The sequence below is a fragment of the Nansenia antarctica genome (genome assembly GCF_963989245.1).
Source record: "Nansenia antarctica genome assembly, chromosome: 5".
In the NCBI taxonomy this organism is placed as follows: Eukaryota; Metazoa; Chordata; class Actinopteri; order Argentiniformes; family Microstomatidae; genus Nansenia; species Nansenia antarctica.
The window spans coordinates 51,014,510-51,035,617 of record NC_137690.1 but is presented as its reverse complement, the minus strand read 5'-3'; the positions used below and the strand labels follow the sequence as shown (position 1 = coordinate 51,035,617).

The window sequence follows — 21,108 nt, the reverse complement described above, 5'->3', positions numbered from 1 at the left end:
GTGTGCTTTGCGTTCCAATTTGGCAGCTCTGTGGCACCGCTCACTCTGTTATCTGACCCTCGGAGCATCAACTCAAAGCCCAGCCTCTCCCGGGCAACGGTTGCTAAGGGGAGAGCTTGAGATCTTGAGGTCATCACCACTTCTGACCAATGATGAGCGAAGAGCCCCCACTGTGGGAGGAAAGGGTGTCTCAGTCTTCGCTGAGCACTGATTGGTTAAAGTTCCCCTTGTGTGTCTCGTCTACGATCAAAACAACAGAGTTGCTTTTTTCTTCTTCTTTTTAGTCTGCAGATGGAATGCCAAGCGGCTGTCGCCAATCAATCAATCAACTGACAGCTATTTGGTTACGTCCATGGAATCATTTGTCATCATCCAAATCAGCAGGTAGGAGCCAGAGAACAAGACTGTGAAGCCTCAAACACACACATCATTAAAAGAAAGCAGCTCTGTTGTGTTCTATTTCAAAAGGTTCCAGTTTAAAGTTAACATTTACAAAATGTTACATGGTCGCCCCCCCCCCCCCACACACCAGTATCAGAGAACCTCACCATCTTATGCAGTGTTGTAAAGTTGTTGTGTTACGAAACATGATCATATCGTGTTATCTTAACTTGTCTGACTGGACATAAGAGTGGGGGCAGTAGTGGTACTCTGGGAGTCTGGAGACTCATTTTCCCATCAGCCCCTGCTGCCCTGCGTGGAGACGTCCTGTGACGGGCTTCTATCTGTTCCTGTTCTCCATTTTCAATATTGTCTCTTTGTTTGTACATTAACAATTGCTTTTTATGTTCATATACTGTTTAACTTTACCATGAACTGTCCTGGCAAAGTAATACAAATATATTTATTTTAAAATACAAAATGTGTGGACTGTACTGTATTCTCTAATGTGAATGTTATTGAATTACTCCCCTGAAGCACTGAATACTGTACTTTAGTTGCCATAGTAATGTGAAATGATGTAAACAAAGAAAACAGCATTCAACAGAAGAAGACCCAAGGGGAGCCAAACTCATTTACATTTCATTGTTTACTTCCAAGTTCATTTTCAAAAAGTTACATTGTCTCTTACTTTTTAACAGTTAAAATGTGCTGAAGCACAGCATTTCTAAACCTCTAAAAGCCGCATTGGACAAATACATAACATTTCAATGATAATAAAAAAACTAAATTGTGTATGTATAATAATAAAAAGTGTAAAACACCTACACAGTAGAAAGCATTAAAACATCACCATTAAAGAAAATTAAAATGAAAGAGGGATAAAATGTACAAAAGTCTGTGGGGGGGAGGGGCGGAGTGGCCACAGAACAGGAGGTCGTCGTCACCTAGTCGAACATGTCGTACTGATCGTCGTCTCCGTCGTCGGACTCGTTGAAGTACTTGACCTCCTTCTTGGCCCTGCCCGCGCGGCCTCGGGAGGCAGCGTCCGACATGGAGAAGCTGTTGGACTCCTGGTCGTCCTCGTCCTCCGACTCTGCCAGGGGCTTCTCAGCTTTCTTCGGCTTCTTCCCACGGTAGGAGAAACAACACCAGAAACACAAGGTTATTTCCACGACCGTACCCTTCCTGTTTTGTTTACATTAAAGTTTTGGCATTTGGCAGACACCTTTATCCAAAGCGACTTACTTCCTACAAATACACTTAAGCGAATCATCTATCCATCAGTCATCATAAGAAAGAATAATCTATACTATGACCAGGGGCAGTTACAGAAGACTGAATCATTTTATTTATTCATAGTAGAAAAACTGTACAGGAGAAGTGGGGATTTCTTCTTCACTTTGGATTTGATCGATTCAATAACTTTGGGCATGCATAAAGACAACAGTAATATCCTAAACGCATATGCACACAAAGAGCTCACCCTGCTGCTGTTTGGAGCTGCTTTCGGTGCTTTTCCAGCCTTCTTCATTGGACTGTAATCCTCCTCCTCGGAGCCAGACGGCTTCCTCTTCCTGCCCCGTCCTTTACCTGCACAGATGAGGTCATCACGCACCACGGTTACCTTCACACCACATCCTCAGACTAAAGGAGGACGCACGCTGAGGTCCCTCCATACAGCTCTAGACCACCAATTTGATCACCAATCCAGACCACCGACTTACATTTGACATTTTGGGCATTTAGCAGACGCCTTGGTCTCAAGCAACTCACAACAAATACATTTGACTAAGTATGTGAATCATCTATCCACCAGTCTTAGCAGGAAAAAGTCATCTATGCTCAGGCCAACGTCCATTGGCAGTCGTCGTGCTAGAAGAAGGAACATTTATTTTATTTTTCCCTCATCATTTTCATCACCAACCTGTTGCTGTGCCTTTGAGTGCTGTTGCTGCTGCTGTTGCGGTTGCTGTTGCTGCTGCTGTTGCTGTTGCTGCTGCTGTTGCTGCTGCAGGCTTCTTGGAGGCGGAGTCGGAGTCTGAGTCCCAGACAGACGTGTCTGGCTTCTTGGCTTTGGGCGTGGGAGCCTTCCTGGGTCTGGGAGCTGCGTCTGAGGGCTTCTTAGCTGTGACACAGAGAACCAGTCATCAGCTACGTAGATAGATGTGACAGAGAGAACCAGTCATCAGCTACGTAGATAGACGTGACACAGAGAACCAGTCACTAGCTACGTAGATAGACGTGACAGAGAGAACCAGTCACTAGCTACGTAGATAGATGTGACACAGAGAACCAGTCATCAGCTACGTAGATAGATGTGACAGAGAGAACCAGTCATCAGCTACGTAGATAGATGTGACAGAGAGAACCAGTCACTAGCTACGTAGATAGACGTGACAGAGAGAACCAGTCACTAGCTACATAGATAGATGTGACACAGAGAACCAGTCATCAGCTACGTAGATAGATGTGACAGAGAGAACCAGTCATCAGCTACGTAGATAGATGTGACACAGAGAACCAGTCATCAGCTACGTAGATAGACGTGACACAGAGAACCAGTCACTAGCTACGTAGATAGACGTGACAGAGAGAACCAGTCACTAGCTACGTAGATAGATGTGACACAGAGAACCAGTCATCAGCTACGTAGATAGATGTGACAGAGAGAACCAGTCATCAGCTACGTAGATAGATGTGACACAGAGAACCAGTCATCAGCTTTGTAGATAGATGAAAACCAATGGAAACCATTCTCCAGTGGCCTGGGGTGGTCCGGTGGTCTTGCACCATGGCCTACAGTGCACACGTGCCTATGTCGGCATGGATTCTGATCTGTCCCATACCCTACTGACAGTACACACCTCCTTACTTCCTGTCTTTCTCTACAACCCCCCCCGTATTAATTATACTATTTAAATGTAACTGTTTTACACACTACACACAGCAACAATGGGTTAGAACTTTAATCTCTCTATGTACATCCAGCAAGCACTCCACCACACTGCATCCATGTAGACGCTCCTATGATATGCTGTTAAAACATGGGGCAAAAATGCCTTGCGTTGAGGCTCCCCCTAGTGGCAATGTTCGGTATTACCTTTCTTAGCTGGGGAAGGTTTTTCAAGCACAGAGCTGCTGGAGTAGGATGAGAAGACGCCCCTGTCGTCCTCGTCGCTGTCAAACCTGTGCCCGTCTGGAAGAACAGATGAGGAAACAGAGACATTTAACCACAGAGGAACAGAGGCCCTGAGCTCATTTACAAACAAATACAGTTTGTCTCCCCAGTTCCATCAATCATTCCCATTAAACTGAGACTTCAGCTCACATTAATGTAGGGTATTGTGTTCAGTCCGTTTTTAACAATTGTAGTTGTATCTTTACGTTGTGTGAGGAGGTTACACAACGTAAAGGAGGTAGTCCTCTCCTTCTTTGCCCTGCCCGCCATTTTACCGTAACAATTCATGGAATGTTCGTAGTCTGAGTGACGTTCGTAGTCTGAAGCACTAAAGTACTAAATCTGACTTACTGGTTACCTGAATGAGACCGATCGTCATACAACTCGACAAGATCACACATTGTGTTTGTGTTGTAGCCTGACTGTGTTCGGACGTGGCCGACCACCTCGCAGTCAACTCTCTGATGAAAGAGCCAAACGTATCCTAACCTAAACACACTCACCACTGTCGTTGCTCTTTTCAGAGAAGGCTGATTTGGAGGAGAATATGCTCTCTGGTTCCTTCTTCTTCTTGGCCGATGAAACGGACCTGGAGTGATGAAAGCAGAGTGGTGATGAGCTGAACAGTACTCCTCTGACTCCAGACAAACACTAGCTGCAGGACTAGAAAGTGAAGCAATGGAGTAATAGCATTACAGAAAAACAGACCCAGGCCAACTGGATTGACTGCTTGACAGACTGATGCAGCTAGCTTAGTGACTTGCATATAGATAGGGCCTGGGGCACAGGTGCATCTCACATTTAATTCAAAAAGTGAAACTTTAATTAATTAATTTATTATTATCTTATTCATAAGATAAAAACATGAAGGTTTTTAGCTTTGATTAAAATATTTTTAGAGTGCCTTAGTGAGCTGTCACCCCGGCACCTGTTACATTGACTGGGGTATTTAAGTAGACCAGTGGTTCTCAACCGGGGTGCGTGTACCCCTGGGGGGGGACTTGGGCCAGTTCACAAGGGACACTTGTGAAGACTCGTAAATAGCACATTAGCGGGTACTGCAGGGGTACTTTGGGCAGAGCTCAACGTGATTGAGAGTACAGCAAACAAAACAAAAAGTATTACGTTGTCGTCGTGGAGTGTTTGGGAGGGGGGAAGATGTCATCTTCATCATCGTCATCATCATCGTGATCGCTGTAGTTATTCTTGCTCTCAGAAGCAGCAGCTGGGGGTCCATCCTCTTTGTGGGGCCTCGCTGGTGAAGCCGCCACCGCATCATCATCATCGTCGTCGTCATCATCATCATCACCACCGCCATCTTCATCTCCGTCCTCCTCCTCAGAGAAGTCGAAGGTGTACTTGGGCTTGGCAGCTGGAGAGGAGAGAGAAAGTGGACAGAGTTCATTCTAAGTTTGCGTGCGTTCGATGTGTTTTTTTGTCTTAGAGACGCTGAAACACCCATAGCGTAAGCATAGCATAGTTCTGTTGCATACGGGTTGCATCACGCTGCAGACCGACTCCTGCCCCACCTAGCCAAGACACTCAAGACTTACAAAACACTGGAGGAATCTGAAAGTCATAACAACCTCAGACAACCTGAAGAAATCGCAAAGTGGAATGAAACAAGCCAGAAGAGGACATGATCATATAAAAGAGTCTATTGCACACCTGAGGTACATTATCAGTCAAAGGTTTGGACACACTTTCCTATTCAATTGAATGGGGAAGTGTGTCCAAACTTTTGACTGGTACTGTATATGATCATATAGTCTAGTGAATACCTGAGGTATATGATCATATAGTCTAGTGAATACCTGAGGTATATGATCATATACAGGTGCAACTCAAAAAAATTGAATATCGTGCAAAAGTTCATTTATTTCAGTAATTCAACTTTAAGGGTTAAACTTAAATATTATATAGACTCATTACATGCAAAGTGAGATATTTCAAGCCTTTATTTGTTATAATTTGGCTGATTATGGCTTACAGCTTATGAAAACCCCAAATTCAATATCTCAGAAAATGTGAATATTGTGAAAAGGTTCAATATTGTAGGCTGTAGGCAAATGTCACACTCTAATCAGCCAATTATTTCAAAACACCTGCAAAGGGTTCCTGAGCCTTTAAATGGTCTCTCAGTCTGGTTCAGTAGAATTCACAATCATGGGGAAGGCTGCTGACCTGACAGTTGTGCAGAAAACCATCAGACACCCTCCACAAGGAGGGAAAGCCTCAAAAGGTAATTGCGAAAGAAGTTGGATGTTCGCAAAGTGCTGTATCAAAGCACATTAATAGAAAGTTAAGTGGAAGGAAAAAGTGTGGAAGAAAAAGGTGCACAAACAACAGGGATGACCACAGCCTGGAGAGGATTGTCAGGAAAAGGCCATTCAAATGTGTGGGGGAGCTTCACAAGGAGTGGACTGAGGCTGGAGTTAGTGCATCAAGAGCCACCACACACAGACGGATCCTGGACATGGGCTTCAAATGTAGCATTCCTCTTGTAAAGCCGCTCCTGAACAACAAACAACGTCAGAAGTGTCTGACCTGGGCTAAAGAAAAAAAGAACTGGTCTGTTGCTCAGTGGTCCAAAGTTCTCTTCTCTGATGAGAGCAAATTTTGCCTCTCATTTGGAAACCAAGGTCCCAGAGTCTGGAGGAAGAATGGAGAGGCACACAACCCAAGACACTTGAAGTCCAGTGTGAAGTTTCCACAGTCTGTGTTGATTTGGGGAGCAATGTCATCTGCTGGTGTTGGTCCACTGTGCTTTATTAAGTCCACAGTCAACGCAGCAGTCTACCAGGACATTTTAGAGCACTTCATGCTTCCTTCAGCAGACAAGCTTTATGGAGATGCTGACTTCATTTTCCAGCAGGACTTGGCACCTGCCCACACTGCCAAAAGTACCAAAACCTGGTTAAATGACCATGGGATTCCTGTGCTTGATTGGCCAGCAAACTCGCCTGACCTGAACCCCATAGAGAACCTTTGGGGCATTGCCAAGAGAAAGATGAGAGACATGAGGCCGAACAATGCAGAAGAGCTGAAGGCCGCTATTGAAGCATCCTGGTCTTCCATAACACCTCAGCAGTGCCACAGGCTGATAGCATCCATGCCATGCCGCATTGAGGCAGTAATTCATGCAAAAGGGGCCCAAACCAAGTACTGAGTACATATGCATGATTATACTTTTCAGAGGGCTGACATTTCTGTATTTAAAACCCTTTTCTTATTGATTTCATGTAATATTCTAATTTTCTGAGATATTGAATTTGGGGTTTTCATAAGATGTAAGCCATAATCATCAAATTCATAACAAATAAAGGCTTTAAATATCTCGCTTTGCATGTAATGAGTCTATATAATATCTAAGTTTAACCCTTTAAGTTGAATTACTGAAATAAATGAACTTTTGCACGATATTCTAATTTTTTGAGTTGCACCTGTAGTCTAGTGAATACCTGAGGCATATGATCTAGAGATGCTCCGATCTGATCGGCGCCGATCGATATCGGCCGATATGCCCTTGATCGGTTTTGATCGGAGTTCTCAAAACGGCCGATCAAACACGTCCGATCAGTTTACATAGAGAAATGGCGTCGCCAGTCTGGCAATATTACACAGTGTCGGAAAGAGACAACAAATATGCAGTTTGCAATGTCTGCTCAAAAGAAATACCTTGCGGAGGAACGCACGCAAGGTCTTTCAATACCACGAATATCATACGGCATTTGCTGCGTTCGTCGATTCGCTCCGAGAGCGCCGAAGCGCACACTGGGCTCGACGTCATAAAGGGACCGAGTGCTTTGATTGGACGAGAGGCGTTCCACGAGTGCTGGTCAGAGTTCCAGCGCGACTTCACGAGCGTAGTGTAGGTAGTGTTCAGCGACGTCATGTGACCCCGCGAGCAGGAAGTCACTAAACTAGGCTAAGGCCCATAGCAACAACAACTATTAGCGCGCGAGTTTTAGGTCTTCCTCTGTGCACCTTGCACAAGTGTAGATAGCGAGTGACTTTTCAGCATAGCAGGACATATTTTAGATGATAAGAGGAACAGGCTGAGTGCCAAAAACGCTGAGATGCTTGTATTTCTCTAGGCTAATCTGCCCGTGATGCTGCTTAAGAAGTAAGGTTTGAGTCTGAAATCTCCTTAGGTGCAATGTTTTGTTTTTTTGTTTTATTGATTATTGCTGACTTGCTGTCTTATCTCCTCCTAAATATGACTTGAAACTGACTGACTTGAAACAGTATTTTATATTTGGCTATAGCCTGTTTATGTTGCAGTTTAGTTTGGGTATGTTTATTGTTCCTCAGGAAAGCTACAGTATAAGCTCCAAGTTCTCTAAGAGCCCCTAGTTCCTCTCATTCGAGTGGAATGTTGCACATTTGATGTGACAGTGTACATTTTATTTATTATGATTTTATTTATTTATATTATTATTTATTTGTTTTTCCTGAAGTAAGCTACAGGTGGTTGTGAATTCAATAAAACAGATGGTTGTCAATTCATGATACTTTCTCATCTCCTAATTTCATTTGAATACTTAATATACATTGTCAATGGTGTTAAGAATAATTTAAAACATAAATAATGCTACACAATAAATAGAATGCTTCAATTGCCATTTTCGACGCTGTGATCGGTGATATTGGATCGGCAGATCACTGATTCCAGTGATCGGTGATCGGTGATCGGCACCAAAAACCCTGATCGGAGCATCTCTAATATGATCATATAGTCTAGTGAATACCTGAGGCATATGATCATATAGTCTAGTGAATACCTGAGGCCCTTTGGGACTTGGAGTCTCTGGGGATGACAACAGCCTCACTGTCCTCCAGGTCACTCTCCGACTTGGACTCATCGTCAGACCAAGGGTTACGCTTCTTAACCTTCTTGACCGGTGTTCCCTTGGGTGCTGGCGGTTTCCTAGCTCTGGGAGCTCCTGCCATGAAGAAAAAACAGAACAGAGGCCATTTCATTTTCATCCTTCGTCCTGAGTATGACTGAAAGGCTTGTGTCCTATTGAGTGATGACATATTGTGCTTCATCAGATAAGTGGTAGTGGGGGGTAGTGGTGGCCCAGTGGGTAGTGAGTTGGACTGGTGATCAGAAGGTCATTAGTTCAAATCCCACCTGGGAACACCACCACTAGTGTGCCCTTGAGTAAGGCACTCAGCCCTAAGTTACTCCAGGGAGACTGTCCCTTGTAAGTCGCTTTGGATAAAAGCATCTGCTTGGTTAAATGGTTAAAATGTAAATGTAAAAACAAGAACCCAGGGGTCCATTTGTTTGTGGACGGAAAGTTGACCGACCTGGCTCCTTCTTCTCCTTCGGCTCCTTCTTGACCCGCGGGGCCTTGGGCTTGGCTGAGCCGGGGGTGGTGAGGGCTGAAGAGGAGTTCAGCGAGTTCCCTGCTGGGGCTCCCTCTGGGGCTCCCTCTGGGGCTCCCTCTGAGCCCAGGACATCCATGTCATCATCAAACTCCATCTTCACCACCAGGTCCGAGTCACCCTGAGAGGCAGGCACCGAGGCACGTGCACACGCACACACACGCACACACACACACACACACACACACACACACACACACACACACTTTAAACTGCCTGGTATGACAGCAAACTGACAAAACATCAACAATGTCAACTAGAGTTGCAAGGACGTGGCGTTGCAGTTTCTTTAAAGCTCTTACCTTCTTCTTCTTGGTCATCTTCTTGGAGGCTTCGGCCTTCATGGCCTGGGTGATGGTGGGCACCACCCTGCGGCCGTAGGGGGAGGGCAGAGTCTCCTCCAGGTGCATCTTCTTCACCTTGGGCTTGCCCACCTTCCCCTTCACCAGCTTGACGCCCTTGCCTGCACTCTGGTCTTCCCTCTCCTGCGCCTCCACCCGCTGCATAAGGGGTGAACACACTCCAGTCAGATACACTTCATTTGTGTGGCGCTTTATAGAAATGCGTTCGTCAGGCTGTGCTGTAACAGCAACCCTGGCTTAAACCACAAGAACAGGCAGACTGTGGCCAGGGAACGAACCACACTTCATCAACAAAGGCAGCCCTAGACACATGCAGGTGCTGTATGAATGTTTAAAAGCAGTTACTCAGACATGCTTTGTTGTTGTTGTACTCACATCCAGCTCCTCAACAAAGACAGCCAGATCCTCCTTCCAAAGATCGTCTGGGGCCTTCCGCTCCACCTCATCAAGCTCTCCTCTCTGTGGCACAACACACACACACACACACACACACACACACACACACACACGCACACACACACACAGTCGTTGAGTGAATCATCAAAGTGGATGAGTAGAAGTGGTGTAACTGTAGTTGAGATAAACGTGAACCGAGTGGCTCTGGGCTAGCATTTATGAAGCCAATGTCAGAAGCATTAACCCCAAAGAGGAGCTATAGTCATTGCACATGCGTCTCACAGACACTTATTTGGCAACCCTTGGTGTAATATATATTTTTTTAAATGTTCCACTGACTTACAGACTACCGAATACAGCACACTCATATAGTTTCCAAGCAGTCAAATTCCACAAGCAGAAACTGCAACCATTTTGTTTGCCCAATCAGTGGCAGTATAAGACGCTGAGCTTTTGCATCAACGTGTGGATGCAGTGGAGCTAACTGTTGCCTGTCTCTCAGACAAGCTAGCTACGGAGGGGGGGGGGGGGGGGGAGTCAGCAGCCATTTATCCCAGTGTTTCCTCTATATGCATTTATTCGTGGCGGGCCGCCACAAATGAATTTTCTCCGCCACTAATTAATTCAGTTATTAAGACCGGAGAACAGAAAAAAAGCAGATTGAAGCTAGATTTAGGCCGCTTCCAGACCTACATTTCGTTATGATATAGTCCGGGGGTAGTAAGTTACAATATGTTACAATGTTGCAATTAACCTCGTCGTTTGTGTTCGCACTGCAATCGAGACTGAATCGCTCTCAACAACTGAATCGCTCTCAACTGCAAAACAGTTTTGTGATTGGTCCGAATTTCGCGGGACATTTGGATTTCAGGAAATCACTCTCCTCTCTCTCTTCGCCAGTGTCGCCCGTCCCTTTAATCCCGTATCCTAATCGAAAATGCAACATCATCAGCGACGATTGTGGGTTATTCCATTTACTGCTGTTCTCTGGTTCATGTTCTTATACCAGTGCTCACTATAGAGTATTTTAGATGAACATTCGTAATATAGTCTGATGTTCATGGTCAACTAAATCAGGCTATTTTGTGAAACAAATAATGTTCCCGCTAATGGGCTAACCGAGCAGCCTCGCACCTAACGCTAGCTTCGAACTATTCATAGCAATATGCGCGGAGCAAAAATAATCTATTGCCTCTAAAATCACCACGAACAGAACGGCGGAGGTACGGGTAAACAGGGCTCATGTCAGTGTCATCAAAGGTAAGAGTTGGTTTTCTTTAACTCAGCTGATGCATTACCTTGCTGTTGGTTGTTTACCGAATTCTCCATCTGACTGTCACTGATTTTACTTGTGTAAACAGTAACGTTAGCCGGTTTTGTGCGTGTACTCTCATGTAGGCCTACTTCGTATTGATGAGCTGATGATCTTTCATTGTGTGTGTGTGTGTGTGTGTATTTATGTATGTATGTGACTGTCAGTCACAAGTTTATATTCTACGGATGTTGTTCAGTGCTGTATGCGCGTTCGGTTACACGTGTAGCCTACTCTACTCTTATGTACTTCATATTCGATGAGCTGATGATCTTTCTGTGTGTGTGTGTGTGTGTGTCATGCGTGTTCCGCATGTTCCTCTGCAGCTGTAGGATATCTTGGTATTTGATCACCTTCTATATAAAATCACCTGCTCGGCTTTAATGACTTAACCGCTATTTAAAAAAATAAATGTTGCCACCCTCTAGTTTTTGGTGAAATTACGTCTTTGTTTTGAGCGCCAGTGGAAACACTGTATCCCATTTGACTGCACATGTTTTGGGCATCAAAGTCAGTATTGGTCCCCATCTTTGGCCGAATCGAACACCCTTGGAATGGATCGATTTGTAGTGCTGTATTAATTTAGAAGTATTGTGTGAGAGCTGACAAAAGTACTTAATTGGAGGTATGTCATGTCAGTGATGTCATGTCAATTTTGTGGTTTTCCCTGGCAAATGTGTGTAACTAGCACTGCCTTGGAGCCTCACACATGTACAGTACCCTCGCACACACTTCTTCCTTTCCTGTCACTTCCTGACACTTCCTCCTGTGACAGTTTTCTGTCAACACCCCTTCCCTGTGACAGTCTGCTTCCCTAGCACGTTTGTAGAAGAGGTGTGACACTCACGACACACAAACACTAGGTGTTAGATTATTTTGGATAAGTATTGAGAGAGTGTAATGCCTCTCCAATGAACCTGCATAGATTATTTATTTAAATGCAGCACCCCTTCTAGTTGTTTGAGCCTCATAAAGCTTTTCCATTAAACCCCTTCCTTCAGCTGGGTCCACCCCTTCCTTCAGCTGGGTCCACTACTTCCCAAGACAGTTAGCGGCTTCCTCCCCTTCCATGGACATTTTAACCATTTAGCAGACCCTTTTATCCAAAGAGTTATACAATTAGAGATTACAGGGACATTCTCCCTGGAGTAACTACCACCACCACTACTGGGTGGTGTTCCCAGGTGGGATTTGAAGTCACGACCTTCTGAACACCAGTCCAACTCATTATCCCCCCAGGCCAGGCGACCACTATCCCCCCAGGCCAGGCGACCACTATCCCCCCAGGCCAGGCGACCACTATCCCCCCAGGCCAGGCGACCACTATCCCCCCAGGCCAGGCGACCACTATCCCCCCAGGCCAGGCGACCACTATCCCCCCAGGCCAGGCGACCACTATCCCCCCAGGCCAGGCGACCACTATCCCCCCAGGCCAGGCGACCACTATCCCCCCAGGCCAGATGACCACTATCCCCCCAGGCCAGGCGACCACTCTCTCCATGGACAGTCAGCTGTGTCCAGCCCCTCCCTGGGCCAGGCTGCAGTACCTTCTTGTCTCTCTGTTTGAGGAGCTCGTCCACCTTCTCCTTGGACAGGCACCAGAGGGGCATGTTGAGGATGTAGTTGAAGTTGGGTCCCGACGTCGACCCCGAGTCCACCGAGGTGTCGCTGTCGTTACCGTCACGGTCCTCCTCGACGGCCTGGGGAGGGAGCACAGCGAGACAGACGCTCCAATCAGAACACAGAATACAGAGCGGCCGGGATGCTTCAGCCAGTCACAGTGTTGAATGACTGATGTGGCTCAATGCGGATACAGAGGTGATGATATGTAAACAAGGACTACAAAGTGAAGTTTTGGTATCCATGAACTTTTCTCCAGCCACATCTCTAAGCTGCACCAAGTCAAGCAGCGGGAGAACGCTTTGTTATTTTTCCCCAGATTTTTATTTTTTTACCTTTTCCTGGGCTTTGTTCCATGCTACCACTGGGTCCGACTCATAGCCCTTCTGGACCAGCATTCGGATTAGGTCCTTTTTGGACTTGTTCTCTGTGAGCAAGCAAAGCACAGGATTAAAATCAACACATAATTGAACTGAAATGTACAGTACCAGTCAGTACTAGTCAAACGTTTGGTACTGTAGGTATACAACATTACACAAGTATTCCAATAAAAATAATAAATGTCAAGAAACCATTAAAAGAAATAATCATTAAAATGACGAGAGAAGAGCAGACTTTGTATTCATACCAATTGAAACCTTCCCTTCGATCTTCTCCAGTACAAATCTGGCCTGATTGGACAATTTGGCTGCTTCCGCCCCTAAGTTGCCCACCATCCAGTCTTTCCTCAGTTTGTAGTACTGCAACCGGAGCTCAAAAAACTCCTTCAGTATGTCTTGTACCGAATCGTACCTCTTCAGACAGCCCATGTGGTCAAACAACACCTGAATGGGAGAAGAGAGTCTCCTTCAGTAATTCCCACACCTCTAGTCTGCACCTCTAGTCTACTCCACTGATCATCAACAACTACAATTGCACATACCTCCTTTGATAAAGCCACTGCTTATACATCTGTACCTTATACCATACAGTACATAGCTACCATAACTGTACATAGCTCATAACTGTATATACCTCTAACTACTGTATATGCCATACTGTACCCATCTCTGTCATGTTTTTTTATATCATGTTTTATCACTATTTGCACTTCTGGTTAGATGTTAAACTGCATTTCGTTGTCTGGTACTCTGCAATGACAATAAAGTTGAATCTAATCTAATAAGAATTAATCCTCTATAACCTGTACGATCATCACACTACAGAGCCCAAACAAGCTGAACTGTGTTGCCTTGGTGACGCAACCTCCAGAGTTACTGGTACATTGCCAGAAGGGACAATGTGAGAGGACATCTGAGTCAGTATGGCTTGGGTTGGCCTTGTGTAGCGTATAAAACCCCTTAAAAGGACCAAAACAGAACAGAGTGTACTCATTTTACATTTGTAAGTCGAGGACATACAATTAGTGATTACAGGGACAGGCTCCCTGGAGTCATTTAGGGCAAAGTGCCTTACTCAAGGGCACACTAATGGTGGTGTTCCCAGATGGGATTTGAACTCATTACCTTCCGATCACCGGTCCAACTCACTTATCTATGCCACTAGGCCACCACTACCACCACTACTCACCATGGAGTTGCAGGTGAGACTGGACTGCAGCTTGAAGACTTTGTGGAGCCCAGCTGACTCTGCCTGGGCCAGTTTCTCCTCAGACATGCGCACCACAAACTTGACGGTGGAGTCAGTGTGGTACTCCTTGTAGTCGTTGATGAGCGCTGGGGTCTTTTCGGTGCCCTGTAGCATGGGCTCCAGCACAGACTCTTTATAAGCCTGCAGAGTGAGGGAGGGACAGGAGGTAACATAGTTAGTTATGCTGACATTATGTTGCGTTTCGTTGACTCTGTCGATGACAAATACATTTAATCTGAACTGATATCGTTCATTAGAACAATGAAAGCAGCAAACAGGTCTGAAAACGACAGTTTTTATTTTATTTATTTGCACAGATAACAAAATTACAGAACAGTAAAATAATAAAATAGAGGGAGTTCCAGGATTGACAATCCTGGCTAGGGTTGCAAAATTCCTGTAAATGTAATAAACTTTCTGATAATTTCCAAACTTTCTATATTGAAACCCATATGGAAACTTTGTAAATTATCGGAAGCTTTACGAAATGTACAGGACTTTCTCAACCCTAATCCTGGCTTTAGTAGCGTACCTGTGTCCAGGTCCGGACAGGAAGCTCAGTGATCTCAATGGTGGTCTTGTCCAGGACAGACACCTCCCCGCTCACCATGAACTGGTTCTGACCCAGCTCATTGATGATACCTGTGAAGTTCTTGTACCTGGGCAGCTGTGGGAGTAGACAACATACATCAGTGTTTCCCCTAGGTTTGCTGCCTTGGGGGGGTGGCATGGACCGTGGCATGGACCGTGGCATGGACCCCCCCAGGGGGTAAGACCCTGCCTCATACCAGCGTCATGTCCAGGGGTGTACTTGTACATTAAGCCGCCTCACGCTACGGAAACAGGAGATAGGCTCCTGCCCTATGGGCCATTAGGCTCCAGAACCATCGGTTCTCAAGGCTACTTACTTATGTGGTCTTGACTACCTGTCCACTTTCTCACCTGGTTCTTGCTCTCTCTCTCTCTGGTGTGCCGACACCATCCTGCTCTCTCTCCTTCTCTCCCTCCCTATCCTCCTCTCTCCCTTTCGCTGTCAACCAAAAGGTAAACAAAACAGCCAGAGTATTTATAATCTGCTGTGGGCAATCCAGTCAGATAATGTCATTTTAACTTTACTCTCTCACCTGAAAAAAAAATCGTATGTCCAACTTTAAAAAAACAGACATTTCCAATGCTTCAATCAACTGTCCATGTACTGTAAATATGCCATTATGGTATTACCATGAAGCCCAACTCTAGCAGAATAAGAAAGATATATTAAAGTATATCTACTTTAAGTAAAATAATAAAGTGCCTCCAGTTAGCTCAGTTAGCTGGCAAGTGTGCAAGGAGACTAGCTCATCTCATCACCTCTGAGCTAGCTAGCTTGCTAGTTCTTTGACACTATTTACACTATGGAACTATAGTCAGACACTTTCTAGTCACGATAATAACGACCAATTTTAACCAACTTTCTCTGTCAGAACACTCAGCAATTATATTTGCTAACGTTTCAACTTGCTTACTTTCAATCTGCAGACATCACAGCCGGCAAAAACTCTCGCGTCTCGCGCGCACACTTGCGCAAAATCTTGTATTATTCTCCAGCGCGGCACAGTGCGAAGTGTGGAGATAGGTCTGGCTATGCGAGACTACGGCGAACTAACGTTACCAACGAGCCTATGGGCTTGCCACTCGCCAGATTCGGGTTGGGTGCGTTTAAAAAACGCAGATATTTTAGCCTGCGTGTCAGATGTTTGGTGTCTACGTCCGTAATAATTCCTCTTTCCGCCCCCCCAAGGCAATGGTAGGGGAAACACTGTACATGGAGGTCAATATTCAGTCACAGGTAGATATAGAATACCTACAGTCTCAGGTAGATATAGAATACCTAACAGTGTTTCCTCTATATGCATTTATTCGTGGCGGGCCGCCACGAATACATTTTCTCCGCCACTAATTGATTGTCCACTTTATGACCGGAGAACAGAAAAAAATCAGATTGAAGCTAGTTTAGGCCGCTTTCAGACCTACATTTCGTTCCGATTTAGGATGTAGTAAGTTACAATATGTTACAATGTTGCAATTAACCTCGTCGGCGACGCGCTTGCAAAACAGTTTTGTGATTGGTCCGAATTTAGCGGGACATTTGGATTTCTGGAAATCCCTTCCCTCTCTCTTCGCCCGTCGCCCGTCCCTTTAATCCCGTATGCTTATCCTAATCGAAAATGCAACATCATCAGCGACGACTGTGGGTTCTTGCATTTACTGCTGTTCTCTGGTTCATGTTCTTATACCAGTGTTCACTATAGAGTATTTTAAATGAACATTTGTAATGTAGTCTAGTCTCTGATTTTCATGGTCAACTAAATCAGGCTATTTTGTGAAACAAATAATGTTCCCGAGCAGCCTCGCATCTAACGCTAGCTTCGAACTATTCATAGCATAAACGTTGGTAAATGTCACAAACGACACAGTATTGACAGGGGGAAAGAAGGGGAGTCTAATTTTTATTGACAACGTATTTACATGCTGGAAAAACATGCAGCTAAAATTCAGGGAACATTTGGACAATAAGAGACACAACGGAGCTGTGGTCACGTGGTCTAATTACAGGGCAATAGGGGTGTAACGGATCACGGAAATTCCGTGATCCGTTCGGATCGCCCTCCACGGTTCGGAACGCATGTGTACCGCGGATCAATTGCAAAATGTTAACAAGTAATAATATTACTTAATATCTCTTGTAAATCACAATGTAGAGTTGCCATGAAAAGATAGACGCGACAATTGCGGGCTTTGTTTTACTCTAAAGCGCAATGATAGGTTGATAATGCGAAAGAAAAAGAATCCATTGTTTGCTCACACGTGAAGCTGGGAATCCACAACAACAAGGCTGCGTTCGTAAATCCGCTCTGGAATCTGAACAGCGTTCAAGGAACGCCTCTTGTCCAATCAAATGACTTGGTCCCTTTATGACGTCGGACCCAGTGTGCGCTCCGGCGCTCTTAAAGCGAATTTACGAACGCGGCCCACAAGTGTATCATGTTACGTTGTTCGGCGGAGAAGAACGCATTTTTTTCATACCATGTTCAAAATAAGGGTTCACTTTATTATTTAGTTAAAAGTGGCATAAACCATGTTTATTCATCTGCTTTAAAGAGCCCAGTGATTCACTGCTGCAACCAGGCGCCTCCTCCCTCTCTCCTATCATTTAAATTGAGTGTATTTCAGTATAATTATGTAATGTTTGAGTGTAGAATATGTTATATATATATATATATATATATATATGTATATATATGTATGTATATATATATATATATATATATATATATTACCAGTTTTGACATCTTGAATGTTGTTGGTTTTTGTCCCATAGTAAAAGTGGTGTTTTTACAGAATTCAAGGAAAAAGCAGTTTTTATAAAAACAAAAATGTTTTGTGTTGATCCGAAAAATGATCCGATCCGTGACTCAAAAACCGTGACACGATCCGATCCGTGAGTTAGGTGATCCGTTACACCCCTACAGGGCAATATGCGCGGGGCAAAAAGAATCTATTGCCTCTCAAATCACCACGAACAGAACGGCGGAGGTACGGGTAAACAGGGCACATTTCATGCAACGTGCACGCGAAAAAGAAATGCGCGCGAAAAAGGAACACTCCGCCACCAATGTGAAAAATCCTGGAGGAAACACTGCTACAGTCATTCTTTGTCTGTTAGAAAATGCAGAGTGGTTTTTAAGTGTACCCAAAGTAGTTCTGATTAGTAACTAATATATACGACTTACATTGTAGTGAGTGCAAACATTCTTCAGTATATAAGGTGGGAATCGAACCCCCGATTTAAGCAGTTAGTGCCATGCTCCACAAACGGAACCACAGGGGTAACTGCAGCTGTTCAGTAGTACTACTATAAATCAGTGGTAACTGAGAAAGAAAAGAAAGGTCCATAGATGACCAAAATCATGAACTACCAAAAATCATGATTTGGGGGCAGCTGTGGTTTAGGAGGTAGAGCCGGCATCTAATGATCGCAAGGTCGCGGGTTTGATCCCTGGCTGGCCATGTGTCGAGGTGTCCTTGGGCAAGACACTAAACCTCAAATTGCTCATTGCGTTGCATGGTAGATAGCCGCCATTGGTGTGTGAATAGGTGAATGAGAGGCCATTGTAAAGCGCTTTGGAAAAAGGCGCTACATAAGTGCAGTCCATATGATTTAACTGCCTTCTCTGACATGTGTCTCTTACCATGGGCAGGGGGTCCTGGGACTTGAGCATGCGGTAGATGTTGTTGACGATCTCACGGGTGTCATAGTTGGCGATCTTGCAGGCCCAGCCCGTCCCGATGCCCTCGGCCCCGTTCACCAGCACCATGGGGATGATAGGGATGTACCACTCCGGCTCCACTTTCTGGTTGTCGTCCCACAGGAACTTCAGCAGGCTGGAGTCCACCGCCGGGAACAGCAGCTTGGCCAGAGGACTGGGGGGAGGAAGAAAAGGGTAGATGAGATGATGTTACTTTCACAGATAGAGAGAAAGAGAGAGAGGGAGGGAGGGAGGGAGGGAGGGGGAGAGAGAGAAAGAGAGAAAGAGAGAGAGAGAGAGATAGGCCCCCCCATCATCAGAGGACCTAAGTATTTTGTTTTGTTTTATTTGCTTTTACAGTTTCTACTCACATTTTACATTTTTGCCATTAAGCAGGCAATCCGATACAGAGACTAGTTACAAGTGCATTAATGTAACGTTTCTGAAACAACCATCATCTCAAGTAAGCCTTATAAAAGATACTTTAGGTAGATTGCAATCCAGGATCAGATCCATCTGGCAGGTAGTTTGAGTAGTAGAGGAAATCAGTATGGGGAATCAGCCTCCTCCATCTGATCCTGGATAGAACATGTTTTATCTGCATCACTCTGATCTAGATTAAACGTTTTGAAATACTGGGCCCAGGAGACTGCAGACCCATCTCTTCAGGCTACACCTTAACTGTCCCTCCTCTTCATCCCTTCTACACCAAACATGTAAAGATGTAAATGCCTGACCTGAGCATGGTGAAGATGTAACGAGGGCTGGCAGCGTCTTTGCCTCCCTGGATGCGGGTACCGAACTGGCCCAGGGGCTGCAGGAGGTTCACGTTGTTGCTGCCCACAAAGTTCTGCGCCAAGTTGACGATGGTCATCATCAGGGCTTGCTGATTGAACGCAGAGACAACAGAGAGGTCATGAGTTCAAATCCCACCTGGGAACACCACAAGTGTTCCCCTTGAGTGTCCCCGTGACACTTAGCCCTTAGAGTTACAGGAAACTTGTGCCTTCTGTCTTTTTTCTTTATAAATATGTTTTAGAGCATTCCTGCTTTATTGGGATAGAGACAGTAGAGATTGACAGGAAGGATGGGTGAGAGAGAGGAGGGATGACATGCAGGATAGGTCGATGGCCGGAATCGAACCAGGGACCCTGCTATATATACATGCTAGTGAGCAATGCCACCCAGGCACCCATCTCTTCTCTTTACAGAGAAGCAAACAAAGGTAGTTGTTTTTCAGGTGTGAATTAAAAGAGAGTGGATGGTGTGTGTTCTTACCTCCCCGTGGTGGTAGGCAGACTGCTCTGCCACTGAACCAGCCAGCTGGGCCACCTTCACCTCCCTTTTGTCATTTCTCTTTATGCAGGTGAACAGTACCTTCCTCTGGCCAGGCTTAAGGCCTGCACACACACACACACACACACACACACACACACACACACACACACACACGCCATCATCAGAAGGGGACAACATCTCTAACACAAACACACCATCATCATTATTATTATTTATTACATGATGATGATGATGATTATTATTATTATATTTAGAAGCACCACATCACACACACACCACCATCAGAAGGGAACCACATCACTCACACACACACACACACACACTCTCTCACACACACACACACACACACCATCAGATGGGGACCATATCACACACACACATCATCAGAAGGGGACCACATCACACACACACACACACACACACACACACACACACACACACACACACACATCATTAGAAGGGGACCACTTCACACACACACACACATACATATCATCAGAAGGGGACCACATCACACACACATACACACATACACACACACACACACACCATCAGAAGGCACATCACTCGCACACACACACACACACACACACACACACACACACACACACACACACACACACACACACACCATCATCATCATCATCAGGAGACCACATCACACACAACACAGGATATGAAGGGGATGGTGAAGAACTCAGTTCACAGTGAGTTCAGGCTTTTCTGTTCCGTTCCCTGTTAAACTTGTTCACACCACAAACAACGGAACCAACGCTCCAGAGAGAGACCTCCGGGGAGGAAGTACACGTACCGTCAACTAAGGATGGAATGGATCTCTCGTTGTCCGAGTTAGAGAAGAGGATGAGCTCTTTGTTGATGAAGTCGTTGTAGGAGAGGTGCTTTGTCTGAGTCCCATACAGGAATTGCTGGAGGGAAGAAAATATGTTTCAGTTGAGGTTATGCACCAGTTTCACATGAGGAACCAGGGTACTCCATCAACGATTTTCCTTTAGCGACGTTGATGGAATACCTCCCCAGTGCAGCTCTTAATTTACATCAACGAGTCATTTACAAAGTCAACAACTAAACGAGCGTGATGTGAAATCAAAAGGAGCAGAGGGGAGACTCGACAGATGGTCCAAGTTCATTCTGACAGTGGCATGTCTGGTGTAGACAGAGATCTAAAAATGGAAATGTCTACCGTACATGCCCTTTCTGTCATCATCCTCTCACTGCCAGAGCCAG

The 21,108-nt window shown here is 45.1% G+C and overlaps 1 protein-coding gene across 1 annotated transcript in view; it reads right to left on the bottom strand.

The window, feature by feature from the left end:
* Positions 1 to 1,033: 1,033 nt before the first annotated feature.
* top2b (DNA topoisomerase II beta) overlaps positions 1,034 to 21,108 on the bottom strand; it is a gene marked incomplete at its 5' end in the record, with an annotated part of 38,205 nt that continues 18,130 nt past the window's right edge. Inside the window, 19 exons of the mRNA XM_080530773.1 lie at positions 1,034 to 1,508; positions 1,868 to 1,974; positions 2,309 to 2,509; positions 3,485 to 3,580; positions 4,066 to 4,151; positions 4,688 to 4,934; positions 8,347 to 8,508; positions 8,879 to 9,077; positions 9,259 to 9,456; positions 9,694 to 9,777; positions 12,574 to 12,726; positions 12,982 to 13,073; positions 13,275 to 13,470; positions 14,216 to 14,416; positions 14,808 to 14,942; positions 18,508 to 18,739; positions 19,302 to 19,450; positions 19,843 to 19,964; positions 20,675 to 20,789. Of these exons, the coding sequence (XP_080386899.1) occupies positions 1,329 to 1,508; positions 1,868 to 1,974; positions 2,309 to 2,509; positions 3,485 to 3,580; positions 4,066 to 4,151; positions 4,688 to 4,934; positions 8,347 to 8,508; positions 8,879 to 9,077; positions 9,259 to 9,456; positions 9,694 to 9,777; positions 12,574 to 12,726; positions 12,982 to 13,073; positions 13,275 to 13,470; positions 14,216 to 14,416; positions 14,808 to 14,942; positions 18,508 to 18,739; positions 19,302 to 19,450; positions 19,843 to 19,964; positions 20,675 to 20,789 (2,955 nt within the window). The 3' untranslated portion in view covers positions 1,034 to 1,328. The remainder of the gene's footprint in view (positions 1,509 to 1,867; positions 1,975 to 2,308; positions 2,510 to 3,484; positions 3,581 to 4,065; positions 4,152 to 4,687; positions 4,935 to 8,346; positions 8,509 to 8,878; positions 9,078 to 9,258; positions 9,457 to 9,693; positions 9,778 to 12,573; positions 12,727 to 12,981; positions 13,074 to 13,274; positions 13,471 to 14,215; positions 14,417 to 14,807; positions 14,943 to 18,507; positions 18,740 to 19,301; positions 19,451 to 19,842; positions 19,965 to 20,674; positions 20,790 to 21,108) is intronic.